Source organism: Barbus barbus (genome assembly GCF_936440315.1).
Source record: "Barbus barbus genome assembly, chromosome: 31".
NCBI classification, from domain to species: Eukaryota; Metazoa; Chordata; class Actinopteri; order Cypriniformes; family Cyprinidae; genus Barbus; species Barbus barbus.
Window position 1 is genome coordinate 24409844 of NC_136759.1, and position 17485 is coordinate 24427328.

General features: G+C 42.4%; 1 protein-coding gene across 1 annotated transcript in view; it reads left to right on the forward strand.

The window, feature by feature from the left end:
* LOC306851656 (cell adhesion molecule DSCAM-like) overlaps positions 1-17485 on the forward strand; it is a gene marked incomplete at its 3' end in the record, with an annotated part of 145473 nt that overhangs the window by 79553 nt on the left and 48435 nt on the right. The window contains exons 4-7 of the mRNA XM_079388062.1: positions 3820-3966; positions 5401-5679; positions 6363-6638; positions 9347-9643. Coding sequence (XP_079244188.1) covers positions 3820-3966; positions 5401-5679; positions 6363-6638; positions 9347-9643 — 999 coding nt within the window. The remainder of the gene's footprint in view (positions 1-3819; positions 3967-5400; positions 5680-6362; positions 6639-9346; positions 9644-17485) is intronic.

Consider the following 17485-nt stretch of genomic DNA (forward strand, 5'->3'; position numbering starts at 1 on the left):
GTTTTTATAATTTCTTCACCTACATTATACCATGACTTATAATTTAAAAACAGCATTTTCACATCTTTACAAACTCATAAATAACAAAACAGCCCTGCAATAAATAATGTTTAAAAGATAGGATTTTTTTAATGTCAGAACCAGATGACAAAAAAAAAAAATACATTGTGATGCTCTTTTTTTTCAAAGAATTCAGCTTCGGTTGACCTTGGTTAATTTAATTAAAGAAACATGATATTGTCTCAAAACAATGTATGAATGTTGCATAAATGCAAGAATTTTGAGTCAGCACTGGTTATTTGTGGGGTATAGCAGAAAGGTTTTCTTTTAACATATGCTATCTTGCGCTAAATGCCAACGCTTAGCACAGCAGAATATCCTCTTGTCTCTTAACGCATTCGAGAGGACCTGGTTCACTAATTGAACTCATTTGATATAAATGTGTTAATTGCTCTAGTTGAGCAAGCGCTGTAATTGGGTCATGATTGCTCTTGCTCTCCTCTTCCGCTAATAATATCAATGAAACTATCATAAGAGCTGCGCTACCGAATACAGCTTTTTATTGAATCGCTATAAATAAGTTAATACCTGCCACTGTCTATAGTGTACATGTATGACCAGAACTTTGGGATATCTCAATTCTTTAGGATAAATTACAATCCATTATTGCCTGTATGTTTAAAATTAGTGCTTTTATTGGCTCATTAGGCATTTAAATTTGTCTGAAATTCATCATGTGTGCGCTTTTGAAGTACTAGTCCACAGAAGTGTGTAGTAATCCGCTGGATTTGAAATGAATTTCAATGCTCCCGCTTTCTCCCCACTTTCCCAGCATGCAACAGAAATCTCCTGTTGTTAGTCCAGAGACGACAGGCCTCTGAATTCATATTATCAGTCTTTGAAAGAGACGTACACTGCTTTCTGAACCCAGGCACCCTGCTGAGTTGGAACAGTTGCATTGTGGGAGCACAAGTTCTTCCGGCAATGACTTGCACTGGTCCAGATCAGCAGTGCTATGAGTATTTAATAAATAGTCATATTTTGTGTTTATTCTGATATATTGCAGCAGAAATATCAATGAGACACTTTTGCATTAAATTAAATTCAACCTGAATTAATAAAGCAAATTTATTTTCATGTTGACTAACCCAGCATCCACAGTAAATCATGCACAGAGAATGCAGTATCAGCCTCACTCCAGATGCATGATTATTTCATACGGCACATCATGCACAATGTATTTATCCTTTTGAAATATAGATGAATCATTTCTGTGGCTGCTGGTTATTTTTTTGCATGGTTTGCAACAAAATTCAATAATTTATGGAGGAAATATGAGAGGCTGTCTGTTTGCTTGAATGACACAAGACCATAATCGCAACCCAAAACAGCAGAGTAATGAAACAGATGCATCGCTGAGAGATGTGATGGTCGAAACTGAAGAACCAAATTTCAGTCTTTCCAACTTCGTGAGCTTTTAGTTCATTTATACACACAGAACATCTTGGGTGTTTTTCAATGTCATATTTTTTTGACAAATTTTGGAGATGAAGTGGAAAAGGTTATTGTGTTGTGTCTTGGTGCAATACTGGGACTGTACTGCAAATGAATTATTCATGCTAACAATTGGAGAAGGGCGCTGGAAAAAGAGTAAAGAGAAAAAAGAATGAAAGACAAAGGATGGATGATATAAATCGAATGATAAATATGCAAATAAAACTGCATAAACAATGTTTATTTCAACATTTTCTTGATGCTAAATATAATTTATTTCTTGCTGTTAATTTTGCAAAATGAATTGCGTCGGCCGTGTGGCAGGAGGGTGTGGTGAGCGGGTTGAGAAATCCAAGTCCAGGTTAACCAGGAACTCTGACCTTAATCATCCTTGATTAGTGCTCTCATCCCCTGAGGAACAGGCAGTCTGGATCCTGGATTTAACATTGATTAGCTGGGAACATGTTGTCCAGCCTTCTGTCACCCACGTGGAGCGTCGGCAGACGACATTGGAGTTAAACGTTGTTAGTTGGTCAATTGAGATGATCCTGAATTTATATTTAGGTTATTTTGTTTGGCAAATTGTGTGCCTCTTATAAATTCTTCATTTTATAGGCCTTTGAAAATACATTTTCTCTGCTGATTATGATAAGTAATCCTTAAAGTTTGTATTAATTAAACATATTGTAACATACTAAATAAATAAAATATCTGAATAATGTGGATGCAGATTCCATATTTACTTTAAGTAAATGCCTAATAATTGTCCACAAAATGCATTACATTTCTGAAATGCAAAGAAAAAAAATAATATTATTAAATAAATCATATAATAATTATCTTACACACACACATACAGTACTGTGGCTATATGGGCAACATAACCATAAAATCTTTTTTTTTTTTTTTTTGGGGGGGGACTATAAGTCATCTTTTTATCATCTGAAACATGCTGTGCTTTATATGATGCAATTAATGTCAAGCATGCAAAACATGGAGGAACATGGGGCAAAGTTTATATGTGGTGCATTTCCCACATGCCAGTAGTTTCAGTTATGCTTTAAAATGTGTAATTAGGCCCGGCTTTTACATTTCCTTTTTTTTCATTATTTCTAAATGTAATAAAGAAATGTTACTTATACACTTATCCGTGTTTTGTAACCTGGTCCAACTTATAGTCAGGTTTGACATATTATTTTCTACAGTAATCCCATGGTATTGTTTCTTTCCCTCTCTCTTTTGCCAGGTTTAGTTTCTTTTATAAGAGAGGGCCAAAGACATTGTGTGTATTTGTACACATGGCTTGATATTTAATACATCCAAACAGTGTGTGGTGGTGTCAAAAAAACGTGTGCTTGTGTAAATGTGTGGTCTTGGAAATTCTACCAGACCTGGATGTGTCACAATAAATGTTCTATTCTATTCTATATGTCAGTTCAAAATGTTTCTCTTGAATTTGCAAGTGTGTAAGCTCTCACATATGTAATCATAATCATTGCTTCCTAAAAAAAAAAGGGCCCATTTCCAAAACACGCCATGAAATAGCTGTGAAATTACGTGATCCTCAAATTCCACAACACAGCTTAGCTAATCTAAGAATCGTGCTTGAATTTCCCCCCCTTTTCCCCCCTTTCTAATTTTAACCTTTTCAAAACAACAGTGCACAGATGCGTTTTCCCAGTTTTCCATTTGCACTGCTGGTAGCAGGTCTCAGACGACTGCATGTAAACTAGGAGCTATAACCCCCTCTAGGGTATCAAATCCTGGACTCTCATTTCTAACTAGGTCAAAGCTTGCTATAGCTGCAGACTCTCTATTTCTCCTTTTCTGTCTGTCTCCCTCTCTCTTTTCAACCCCTTTGCACCACAAGATCCATTTCTCATCTCGTACACATCAACATCACAGTAATTTGTGTCCATTTATGCAGTCATTTTAGTGTACGCAATATAATCCTGAAAATAAATGAATAAGATTTCAGCTAACAATCATAATTGTAATGTTTCTCCAGCTGTGTATGTGTGAACTGTAAGAATGGCTGCAGTTGTTGAAAGCTTTTTCTGTTTCAAGCTCTGGGCGACTGACTGAGCGATTGGCTCAGTTGCAAAACAGTCACGTCCAATAGTTCAATACTCCGCTCCCTCAGGTCTGCCAGCGCTGGCTTCAAAGAGACATCACGTGTGGATTCTCTTATCTTATGAAAGCAATAAATGTTTTACATACATTTGTTTTTGATGGAATATGAAGTCAGATAGTATAGTACAACATGTTATATGCCTTTAATTGGGGTTAGCGATTCTAACCACAAAATGTTGTTCTTTTTTTCAGGACCAAGATATCTTATTACATCCATGGGGGCCTTGTATATTCAGGATGTGCAGTCAGAGGACGCGGTGAATATTTATCGCTGTACCACGCGGCACCGATACACAGGGGAGACCAGACAGAGCAACAGTGCCCGACTGCTTTTATCAGGTGAGGGGCCTTTGTGTTGCTGTCACGGCTTCACATAACCTTCTCTCATATATCTACAGATAAATGCCAACGCTTCGTGATTTGGTCAGAATTTCATGTGACAATTATTTACCCATTTTACATTTCAAATTTAAATTTAATATAAAAAAGTAAAACAAAACAACAACAAAGCAATTAAGCAATAAGGTACAAGAGACTGTATCATTTCAATTTTTGTCACGTATTGGTGTTGAATGAACACGCACAAAGATGAAAATGAAGGGTAACAGTCTGTAATAAATCCACACAAGTTATAATTCAACACAAAGGAAGGCTGGTGACACGTATACAATAGACAAGACCCGACAAACTAGAACTGAACAGACAGGAACTTAAATACACAGGCAAAAGAGGGACTAATGACAAGACACACCTGAACAAAATAACATAATCAGAAACGAAGGAAAACTAGGACAGAAAACAAATCAAAAGTCCAAAGTCCAAAGACGACTTCAGAAGTTTTGAAGTCGTCATCGGATTGGTTGAATTATACAGAATTTCCGGGAGACGCGTGTTGCATTTTTTACCGTTCCGCCTGGAAACAAAGATGCCGTGATGCCAAACCCCCTCACGAAAGAAGAAAGCCACCGTGTTTACAACTGACGTCGAGCGTTTGTCAGGATCAACTAAACACTGAATTTTCAAAAGTATGTGAAATATTTTTGCAGCATAGAATCTTTAAAAAACGTCAAAGAGTTTTACACACCGGTCTGTTATTGTGAAGACATTTCCACGCCCCAAAACGCGATGCTGAACGAAACGAACTGTGATTGGTTGTTTAACATGTCGGTCAAACGGCCTCATGGGCGGGCTTTGGCCAATGAAAGCTGCCATGGATTCCAGACCTTCAGCCGTCAGTCTGAAGGTCTGGCTACGCGAGACTACAGCTCATGGTCAGATCTGCAGCCAGGTTGTTTTGAGCCAATCACCCGAGCTGTAAATGATGAGACTAATTACTCTGGAGTCAGTGGAAGATGATGTCATGGGAAGACAGATTGGGTGATTGCCACCACAAGGACAAGAACGATGGATATTTTCTTTTGCTGTTGGAGTGAAAATTACATTTACTGTGGTCTCTTATTTATCCGTATATGGAAGTATAGTGTTGTAGTTTACTTCCATGGTCATGTACTGTATCTGATACCTTATTGGATCAAAGATACAGTACAAGTAGTGAAATATTGTTACAATTTAAAATGGCTGTTTTCTTTTTTTATATATATTTTCTGCAGCATGTCTTCAGAGTCACATGATCCTTCCGAAGTGGCCACACAACTGTTTTAATAGTATGACTAAAAAAGAGCCCTTTTTAATAATTGTTCACATTAATTGAGCACCAAATCAGTATATTCGAATGATGATGATGAAAATGTATGTTCTCTCACTCACTTTTAGAACCTGTGGACTCTGCGCCAGTGATTCTGGATGGGTTTGAACGGAGGGAGGTTATGGTGGGTCATCGGGTGGAGCTCCCATGTAAAGCGTCCGGTCACCCCACGCCCAGGTATCGCTGGCTGAGGGACAACAGCCCCTTAGAATCAGACAGCCGGTACCACCAGAGTGTATCGGGCCTTCTCATCGAGGCCACACGACCCAGTGATGCAGGCAGTTATGTGTGTGAGGTGTGGAACAGCTTCGGGAATGCCAAGGTGGTCGGACAGCTGGTGGTTAAACGTAAGATATCTTGTGACAGTACTTAACCATCGTAGCATTCACACTATTACAACTATTACAACCTCTGAACGATCTAGCTTTTTCAGAGGTTTGCATTTAAACTTTTCATAAGTCCCCTTTGACAGATTAGTTCTTGGCAGATCTTATCTCTATTGTTTTGCAAACCAAAACAATTCATGTAAATGATACCTATAAGCAATTAAAATTTAAATTGTGTTTGCCAAGAAATATAAGTTGAGCATCATTAGTCAGCACACAAGTGTGAATGGGCTGCTATTAGCTAACAAACATATTATTATTATTATTTTTTTTTACAAAAATGTCTTGTTTACAGTTTTAGTTAATGATGATAACTATGATCCAAAGTTTGGATTATTAATATCTCAGACAAGTCACATTTATTTATATAGCACTTTACATAATACAGATTGTTTCAAAGCAGCTTCACAATAATAAACAGGAAAATAACCAATTATGAAATAAACTCAATTTCACCTGTAAAGTATCTCCATTGCTTAAAACAAAAACAAAATGCCTACCATGGTGTTTGTCAACAAAGATGTTTTCTAGCAACAAATTGTGGAGGATAAATGAGGTTATAGTCAATTTCATTGAATTTAGACATAATTATTATAACTGATAGTGTATGGTTGTCTATTTATGTGTGTTTCCATCTCCCGCAGAGCCTCTGAAAGCAGTGGTGAGTCCACGGAAGGTGAGAGGCAGCGTGGGTAGCCAAGTGTCGCTGTTCTGCAGTGTGACTGGCTCTGACGAGTATGAAATCACCTGGTACAGGAATGGTGAGAAGATCTATCAGGGTATAAATGTGCGTATAACGGGCATCAGCAACGAGAACCTGGTGATGGAGGGAATGGCCAAGAGCGATGGAGGAGCGTATCAGTGCTTTGCTCGAAATGGCAAGATGTCCACCCAAGACTTAGTTCAGGTTGTCTTGGAAGGTGAGTCAAACTTGGAAGGAAGTAAAATAAATTGTGTTATTTGTTTGTATTAAATTACTAAAAGTACACTGTAAATGATGATTTTTTTAAGTAAAATATTTTGCAAGAAAATACTATTTCAGTCTACTTCTATTTTTTTTGTTTAATTCAACGTTGCTTGCCATTTATTTGTAATTTTTTGTAAAACTTACTAGCAATTTCTTTGAAAATGTAATTTCATTTCATTCAGTCTATGCAGAAAGTATATAATAAACAAGTGAGGACATAACATATTATGTCAATCAACACAGAACAGAAAATGTTTGGGGAGCATATCTTTTTTGTTTGCATTTGCAAGTGTTAGCATCTATTGTACCTAAATATATAACCTTTTATACTACATATTACATTTGTTATTGCAATTAAAGGAACAGTTCACCCAAAAATGAACATGCTGTTACCTTCATATCATTCTAACCCTTTTTTTTTTTTTTACTTTTGGGTGAATAATTCCTTTATATAAAAATAAAAAATTAATTTAGCTTGAATTTCCACTATGAATTTCACACAATGCCCCTCCCCCAAATCTTCGTTATGCAAATGAAATGGTTGACATTTATAAAGTAAAGTAAAGTCGTGACGTATTGTCAAGTATGGTGACCCATACTCGAAATTGGTGCTCTGCGTTTAACCCATCCAAGTGCACACACACAGCAGTGAGTAGTGAACAAATGCACACACACACACACCGTGAACACACACCCGGAGCAGTGGGCAGCCATTTATGCTGCGGCGCCCGGGGAGCAGTTGGGGGTTCGGTGCCTTGCTCAAGGGCACCTCAGTCGTGGTATTGAGGGTGGAGAGAGTGCTGGACATTCACTCCCCCCACCTACAATCCCTGCCGGCCGGGGACTCGAACCCGCAACCTTTCGATTACGAGTCCAATTCTCTAACCATTAGGCCACGACTTCCCCATTTATAAATGAATTTACTTTTTTACCATTACTTCAACTGCTATTTTTATCCAACCAGCCGCCGAACCACACACACATTATTGTAGGATATCATAGATAATGAAGGGTACATCTAGGTGGATTTCAAAATTCAATCAGATGAAGGCATCTTAGTGGGTAGAATGTTACACAAACATTGGACTTGGGAATGGAAATTGAAAAACAGGGCTGAAAAGATTTACAAGAAATGTCTCGCTAGGTCTAGTGTTGTTGTTTTTTCATTGTCTGTTATTTACTGTGAATGTGAAGATGTAGTTTCATAATCTTTTATAATAATTCATAATATTTCTGTGTGTTTTGTGTAAGGTTTTGTTCACCTATGATATAGCTACATGCATCTTTAAAGTTTTGCTTAATTCAGACATTTTAGCATAAAGTATTTGAAAATATTCAGAATATGCAAAATGGGCCGAATATGGTACCTTATGGGAAAAGCCTGCTGGTTTCTTTCTTTTTCTTCTTTCTTTCTTTCTTGCTTTCTTTCATTTCTCAATGACTTTACAGTTACCCCCTCCCTCTCAAATAAGTGGTTGATGATTGTCTCTTTTGTTAAAAAGTAGAATATTTTAAGAATATTTAAAGAACATTTCATAATTAATTGCTTAAAGATACTTTTTATTTTCATATTTTTTAAGTTGTTTTTGTACATTATACAGCTATGTCATTTATAAGATATAAAACATGTGAAATTAAAATTGTCCACCTTTAATGACAGATTAAATATCCCTTTTAGTTTATTTATTTTTTTACTGACATCTCAAGAAAATGCCATTTGAAATGTGCTCAACAATCACAGCTAAATATCAAAGATCATGATTTTGGATATTTTCTAAAACTTTAAACTGAAATAGCAAAATATTGCATTATACGTTTGAAGAATTGTCATACAGCTCTTTTCTATGCAGCATCAGTTTAGAATAACCATAGTCAAGCTCCAGAAAGGAAGGAAATAAAACATATCTGTGACCATGGACCACAAAAGTCATAAGGCTCAATTTTTTCGACATTGAGGTTTGAACACCATCTAAAAGCTGCATAAATAAGCTTTCCATTGATGTATGGTTTGTTAGGATAGGACAATATTTGTCCGAGATACAACTATTTGAAAATCTGAGGGTGCAAAAAAATCTAAATATTGAGAAAATCACCTTTAAAGTTGTACAAAAGAAGTTCTTAGCAATGCATATTACTAATCAAAAATTAAGTTTTGATATATTTACGGTAGGAAATTTACAAAATATTTTCATGCAACATGATCTTTACCTAATATCCTAATGATTTTTGGCATGAATTTTGACCCATACAATGTCTTGTTGGCTATTGCTACAAATATATATGTCCTACTTATGACTGGTTTGGTGGTCCAAGGTCACATATTTAAGTTGATATTTACTGTAAACTCATAGTATCTCTCAAATGTAATTTTTCATTCAACATACATAAAATAACTTGACTACAACCCATACAAGAAAAAATGCTGTTTGGTCATATCTAGCAGTGTGATATTTTTAAATCTGAATGCAGATGTGAATGACACTTAATGGCATGCTTTTCAGTAAATAATGACTTTAATTTCAGTCACACACAATATTACTCATAAATGCCCTAAAATCCAATAAAACTCAAACCTTACTATTATTTAGACGCAATGCATTGTGTTGTATGTAACATTTGCAAAATTAAAAAAACTGTCAAATCTGTCTTACACTTCTCTAGACGGGACGCCAAAGATCCTCTCTGCCTTCAGCGAGAAGGTGGTGAGCCCGAATGAGCCCATATCACTGGTGTGTCACGTGAAAGGAACCCCCCTCCCCACCGTCACCTGGACGTTGGATGACGACCCCGTCATCAAAGACAGCAACCACCGCATGGATCGCATCATTACCACGGAAGGCCACGTGCTCAGCTACCTGAATGTGTCTCACACCCAGGTCACCGATGGGGGCGTCTATCGCTGTACCTGCAACAACTCGGCCGGATCGGTCTCCTACCAGGCTCGAATAAACGTAAGAGGTGCTTGTCAGATCAGCTCCTCAAAAACACCCACACCACACCACAAGCACACACAACAATTTCACGTTTGTTTGGAGATTGTCTGGTTTCTATAAGAAAATTTGAGTTAGAAGGAGAATTTTATTGTTTTAGGTTGTAGTTGCAGTGCAGCCTCCTAAAAGGTATGTTCTCATTGAAAATAAATCACTTTAAGTTGCTTTCTTGTGGCAAGCTGTTGACAATGAAATTTGGCACTTTGACCATTGATGGCACAACAAAGAGCAGAGTTTAACTTCATGCAAATGAGAGTGTGGAGATAACCAGTGGAAGTGAAGGCAGTAGAGCTGTTGTGATCCACCTCCTGATGGAGTTAGCGATTGCAGTCAAATAGGAATGCATAGTACAGAGCAAGTGTGTCCAATCCTGCTTCTGGAAGGCCAATGTCCTGCAGAGTTTAGCTCCAAGCATGCCAACGTACATGCCTGGAAGATTCTAGTGAGCCTAAAGACCTTGATTAGTTGGTTCAGGTGTGTTTAATTAGGGTTGAAGCTAAACTCTGCAAAACAGTGGCCCTCCAGGAGTAGGGTTGGACACCCCTGGTATAGAGTGCAGTAGTGGCTGTCCACTTTTCAGTGGCGTTGGTCTTGCAAATATTTTTTTCCATTCCTTTTCCTATAGGGACTTTTAAATAGTCTTTGGCTTAGCATCATAAGCTATAAACCAAATCAACCAGCTTTGAGGTGAGTCACAACATTACAAACCTTTATTTGAAGCAAAAAAATAAAAGTAATCAAAAATATGAAATATGGAAATAAGACAAAAAGACTGTGTAGCTTTTATGAGGGAAATAATTACAATCCACTGAAGCATTGCAAATAACATAATTGAAAAAAAAACTGTGAAAAATACAACTATTTTATTTTAAAATTTGATTTTATCTAGAAAAACAATACATTTTAAGTGGATTTTAAAATAAACATAAACATAAACATTTTAAAATAAACATCACGTATTATGACAGCATGGTGAGACCAAATCGATTATATAATTTGCAATACTTCATGGGAGTAGAGATTCCCTGCAAGCTCTTTTGCTCAATTTGCTCGCCACGACTCTTTGATTGGTGGAATTTTCTGTACAGCGTCATGGGCAGCTTTTCACCACAAATTTAATTGTTGAACATGATTATTGTAAAAAAAAAACTGTAATAATGTAAACAGATTTAGCAAAAACATATACCATCAACGTCACAACTCACAGTAGGTTTATAAGTAATTGTTAAAAATCTATTTCCTTTTAGAAAAATGAATGGAGCTTTTACTTCCGGAACCAGAATATTGCACCCTATTGGCTCACAGTACTGCAACATTCAGCAGTTTAATTGCTATCAGTGCAGACCGAGGGGTCAAGGTTTGGCTCCTTAGTATCAGCCATTTAGCCCCAGCTGACAGATGCTGTAACTAGAGTATATCAAAAAGCATTTTCCCCTTTAATGTTCATTTAAAGTAGCAGAGTGCTGTACTCTGAAGTTTAAGTTCATTTTTAAAGAGTGTCTAGAACACAAACAGCCTGTCTTGTTTGCAAATGCTATTTTCACTAACTCACCATTGTTAGGTTAGGCTAGAAAATGACAAAAGATTTAGCTTTTGATGTGACCAATGCAACCAAATGACATATTATTTGCACTTCGTTTAAACAGCATCAAATGCTATTTGCACTTAATGCAAATAGCCTCTGCCTAATTTGGAAAAGAATGGGAATGAATGGTAAATACATGAATGAGAATGTTAATGGATAGCTATTTGTAAGTATGATAGACTTCCTTGGTGTGAACACACGATTTAGTTGTTTGTTGGAAGTAAGTGTTTGTACTCGATTATGTCTAGTTCTACTGCCTTTCTTCCCATTGGTCGTTGTTATGTTTTGCTCAATTACATAAAGTTAAACTCTGCCTGCCTTTAAAGGGATACTCCTCCCATAAATCAAAATTCTCTAATCATTTACTCACCCTCATGTCATCCCAGATGCATATGACTCTCTTCAAATTACACAAACAGAGTTACAAAAAATAAAAAATGTAAAATCCATCACTGGGTCTATATAATGCAAGCGGATTTGCCCCTTTAAAGTTGATGCTTCAAAAACCATTGTCCATACAATCCCAGTTAATTAATCAATTTCATATGAAGAGAAATGATAGGTGTGTGAGAGGAAAATACTAATATTTGAAACTTTAGACCAGTGCTTCCGGACCGTTTTCATATGAGTTTCCGCAACATCAGCATGTTTTGAAGCATGATAAGTGCTTGGTTAAACTCATGTGAGAAGTGATGCGGAACCACAGAAGACCATCAGTTCCCTATCTGTCGGTCACAACGAGTTATGTCTTGATGACATTAGGGGATTCACTTGGGAGCCCCAATCACCTCTGATATTAAGAGAAAACGCCAATGAATATTGGCTAGTGGATTTTGCATACCCGAGCCACTCCCCGTGCATACGGGTATAAATAGGTGACAGGTGCTATCTGAGGGTTACAGTGAGAGCCTTTCCGCCGGGCCAGTCCCCACGGACCTTTCACTCCTCCTGCAGCAGCTGTTCTGTGTGGCTCTCCGGTGATTCTGCTGTGCCGCCTTACGGCGTGCCCAGCATTTAATTCGGTGCGCCAATAGAGGATTAGATGTCGATCGCGGCATCGGGGGATGGGCAATCGTCCTCTCAGGATGAAGATTCGGTGCGGCTGCCCCCCTCGGGCAGCCCAATCAGACCCAGAGTTGACGGCCGTGCTTTCCCGGGCCGCTGCGAGATCGGGCTGGAGGCGTGCACACCTCCCAGTCCCCAGCCCTCGCGGTGAGATGATTGGTTCCTCGGCATGGGCCATGGCTCGCGACCACGCCCTGCCCTGGTTCCTTTCTTCCCAGAAGTGCACGAAGAGCTGATGAGGTCGTGGAAGGCCCTTTTTTATGGCCAGAAGCGACGCGTCTGCCTCCCCCATCCTCGCTACCCTCGATGGCGGGGCGGCTACAGGTGATGCTGACATTCCCCAGGTGGAGAGTGCGGTTGCGGTGCACCTGTGCTCGCAAAACGCTGCCACTTGGAGGAATCGTCCTCATCCCCCGGCCAAAGCTTACAGTGCTGCGGGCCATGCCGCCCCTGCCCTGCATGCCACAGCTATCCTGCGAGTACACCAAGCCAAGGCATTAAATGCACAAGGGTAGTACCAACCCGAGGTTGACGCAGGAGCTGCGCTCAGCGACTGACCTTGCCCTACAGGCAACGGAAGTCACAGCGCAGTCCCTCGGGAAGGCAACACATCTTGATGCAGCCACTGCTCCGCCACAGGGCAAGCCCCAGTCTGCTCGTCGCCGTGGGTGCACTCCTGTGTCTTCCAGAGCTGCTCCGCCCCGTGCTGAATCATCACCTAGGCCGGCGCATCGAGCCTCTCGCAGGAGCACAGCGCCCCCCGTGTTCCAGCTGGCCCTGATATCGTCCAAGGAGGCGATAAAGCGGCCCTGACACAGGAGATATAGGAAGCTGCTCGATCTCAGGAGATGGCGAGGACAGCGCCGCTCCTTCCCCCGAAGGAGAGCAGGGGGAGAATAATTTCATTCTGTTCCACCGCTGGTACCCACATTCTCAAAGAAACAGCAATTTACTTTTCCTCTGGGTTCTCAGGCTCAATCTGCTCCTCACTCTCGCCCGCGACGCCCCCTCTTGCCAGCTGCCAAGAGATTGTGGTTGGAAGATGCAATGCATCTCCACGCATCTCTGGCGAGTTCGGTGGGGATGTGTCAGAACGCGACGCCTTCTGTACCATCCAGCTCTGCTCCCCTCCACTACACCACCGTGGGCATGTCGATTGTCCATTTGGTGCCACTCTCATGGAGTTTGCGCTGCCCAACCCGTCCTGCTGGCTCATTTGCACAATCCGACTCGGCTATGTGATTCAGTTGGCCAGGCGACCTCCCAAGCTCAGCAGTGGTCTTGAGACTTCGGTGGCAGTCTGAGACGCACTTGTCTTGTGCAAGGAGATTGCTGTCCTCCTGGCAAAGGATGCAATCGAACTGGTCCCTCCAGCCGAGATGAAGCAGGGGTTTTACAGCCGTTACTTCATCGTGCCCAAGAAAGGCGGTGGCCTTCGACCAGTCCTGGATCTGCGAGTCTTGAATCGAACGGGAGCTTGTGCAGGGCCCAAGATGCTGACGTAGAAGCGCATTATCAAGTGCATCCAGCCCCGGGGTTGGTTTGCAGCAATCGACCTGAAGGATGCTTACTTTCATGTCTCGATCCTTCCTCGACACAGACCGTTCCTACGGTTCGCGTTCGAGAGGCAGGCATGGCAGTACAGGCTCCTCCCCTTCGGGCTCTCCCTGTCCCCCCCGTGTCTTTACGTAAATCACGGAGGGCGCCCTTGCCCCGTTACGGGAAGTGGGCATCAGGATCCTCAACTGGCTCATCCTGGCCCGGTCGCAAGAACAGTTATGCAGTCACAGGGACCTGGTGCTCCGGCACCTCAGCCAGTTGGGGCTTCGGGTCAACTGGGAAAAGAGCAAGCTCTCCCTTGTGCAGAGAATCTCTATTCTCGGTGTGGAGTTAGACTCCGTGAGTATGACGCCACGTCTCACGGACGAGCGCGCCCAATCAGTGCTGAACTGCCTGAGTTCCTTCAGAGGCAGGACAGTGGTTCTGCTGAAACAGTTTCAGAGGCTCCTAGGGTATATGGCATCCACAGCCGCAGTCACGCCGCTCGGGTTGCTTCATATGAGATACTTCAACACTGGTTACACTCACGAGTCCCGAGATGGGCATGGCGCTGCGGTACACATCGTGTGACCATCACGCAATCGTGTCGCCGCTCTTTCAGCCCCTGGACGGACCTTGCTTTTCTATGGGCTGGGATGCCCTCAGAACAAGTGTCCCGGCTGTTGTTGTCAACATGCAACAGGCAGGCAGCCTCGGGGCTCTGGACAGGGCCTCGACTGCTTTAGCACATCAACTGCCTAGAAGTGCTGGCAGTGCATCTGGCCTTGAGGCAGTTCCGGCCACTGCTGTTAGGCAGGTATGTGTTGGTCCGTACAGACAACACTGCGGCTGTTTCGTACATCAACCATCAGGGAGGTCTACGATCACGCCGCATGTCACAGCTCGCCCGCCATCTCCTCCTCTGGAGTCAGACACCGCTGAAGTTGCTGCGCGCCATCCACATTCCGGGGGAGCTCAATCGTGCAGCCGACACGCTCTCACGACAGCTCACGTTCCCCGGAGAGTGGCGACTCCATCCCGAGACGGTCCGGCTGATTTGGAGTCGATTTGGGGAAGCTTGTGTAGACCTGTTCGCTTCCCACGAGTCCTCCACCTGCCAGCTGTACTACTCCCTGACCGAGGCCCCCCTCGGCACGGACGCACTGGCTCACAGCTGGCCTCGGGCTCTACACAAGTATGCGTCTCCCCCAGTGAGCCTGATCGCACAGACACTGTGCAAGGTCAGGGAGGACGAGGAGCAGGTCCTGTTGGTTGCGCCGTATTGGCCCACCCGGACCTGGTTTCCGGAAATCATGCTCCAATCACGATTGGAGTAGTGCTTTCTTTCCTGCAAGAGAGGTTGGAGCGTAGGCTGTCACCCTCCACCTTGAAAGTGTATGTGGCCGCTATTGCGGCCCATCATGATGCAGTGGACGGCCGATCCCTGGGAAAGCATGATCTCATCGTGAGGTTCCTGAGGGGTGCCAGGAGGTTAAATCCTCCTAGGTCACCCTTGGTGCCGTCCTGGGATCTCTCTATCATCCTCGCTGGACTTCAGAGGGGTCCCTTTGAGCCACTGGACTCAGTCGAGCTGAAGTTCCTTTCTGCTAAGACTCTGACCGCGCTCACTTCCATCAAGAGGGTCGGGGACCTCCAAGCATTTTCAGTAAGCGAAGAGTGCCTTGTGCTCGGGCCGGCCTACTCTCACGTTGTCCTGAGACCCCGGCCTGGATACGTGCCTAAGGTTCCCACCAAACCCTTCCGCGATCAGGTGGTGAACCTGCAAGCACTTCCCTTGTAGGAGGGCTCACTCCACACGGAGTGGTGCATCCTGCAATGCGTTGGCGCACGGCGCCTCTTTGGCAGACATCTGTAGAGCTGCGGACTGAGCGACACCGAACACCTTCGCAAGATTTTACAGTCTCCACGTTGAGCCAGTTTTTTCCCGTGTGTTGGGTAACAGGTAAGTGGCGGGAAGAGTTGGCCGGTGTCATGCTTGCTGCACCATTCCCCCTCACCCGGGGATACAAGCGCCTTTTTCCTCCTCCAGTTCAGTTCCCCAGATGGCGAACTCTGGTGGAGTTCCTACAGCACCCCCGGCAGTCAGACTGGGCGGAGCAGTCTGATGCCAGGCCCAGTACTGGTGTTAGCTTGCCCGGGTCTCCGGTCAGCCCCTGGACTGGGCTAGGTGTCCATATGGCTTGATTCCCTTTGGGTAATCCCATATGTATATTCTTCCATGGTAAGGTTTCCCTCTCGGTAAACCCGTGTCTTCCCTTTGACAGAGTACTCTGTCAGGCTCTGCTGGAAGCCCTCCTCCCTACGCCTATGTAGGATCTGCCACAGAGTCCAGTCAAATGTAGTACTGCCCCAGGCCTGGGTCAGTCCATATCAGTGTCTCCACATATCACCTCCCTACGGACAGGATGTGGCCTCCGTAGCGCCCTTCTCCGGAAGGCCCGCTTCCCCGTCGTTACTGCCAAGCTGTAACAACAAATAGGAAAGACTTGAAGCTATCTTTCATTGAAGGTCGAAATCCCTTCCGATTTCTGTGGGGAAAGGAACAGCGGCTTCGCCATCTCCAGCAGTGATGTACTCACCTCTGGTCTGTGCGGGTACCAAGGTCAGCGAATTTGCGCTGGGGCGATGAGAAGGTTGCGACCTTTTGCATGGCATTTGTCTGGAACGTGCTAGCTTGTCAACATCTACATGCCACAAGGTTGTGACGGGGTTCAGGTTGTGGTGCTTTCCATAGACCCCTAATGTCGTCACGGCATAACTCGTAGTGACCGACAGATAGGGAACGTCTCGGTTACGTACATAACCCTCATTCCCTGATGGAGGGAACAGAGACGTTATGTCCCCATGCCACGATCTTGAAACCATCGCTGGGTGCCAGGGACACGTTCTCGGCTCCTCAGCGTAAAACCTGATGAGTGGATGCACCTGTCGCCTATTTATACCCGTATGCACGGGGAGTGGCTCAGGTATGCAAAATCCACTAGCCAATATTCATTGGCGTTTTCTCTTAATATCAGAGGTGATTGGGGCTCCCAAGTGAATCCCCTAATGTCATCACGACATAACGTCTCCGTTCCTTCCATCAGGGAACGAGGGTTACGTACGTAACCGAGACGCTCTCACACGAGTTTCACAAAAGTGCTTATATAAACTTTAAAATATCAATATTTTAAAGTTTGTATAATCGTATACTGTATATATAGGTTTAAAATATTAGTATTTCTCACTAGTATTACACACCTATTGTTTTGCTTTAGAAGACATTGGTTTATCGTTTGGATCATTAGCATGTTTGTTTTATGTAGTTTTTGATATGGATTTATGGAGAAGGATTATTTTTCTAAAATTCTCTGTGTTCATTTCAAAAACATATACATTTGGGACAGCATGAGGGTGAGTAAATAAGCAAATTTTTCTTTTTGGGTAGAGTATCCCTTTTGGGTAGAGTTAATCCCTCCACAAGGCTTTGAAGTTAAAATAAATTATTATTAGTTATTTAGTTAGTTGCTTACAGTGAATTTGTTCAGAATATATAGCTAATAGTTGAAAACGAAATTGACACGTAATACATAAGCCTTTCAGCTGACTTTCTGAGGCACT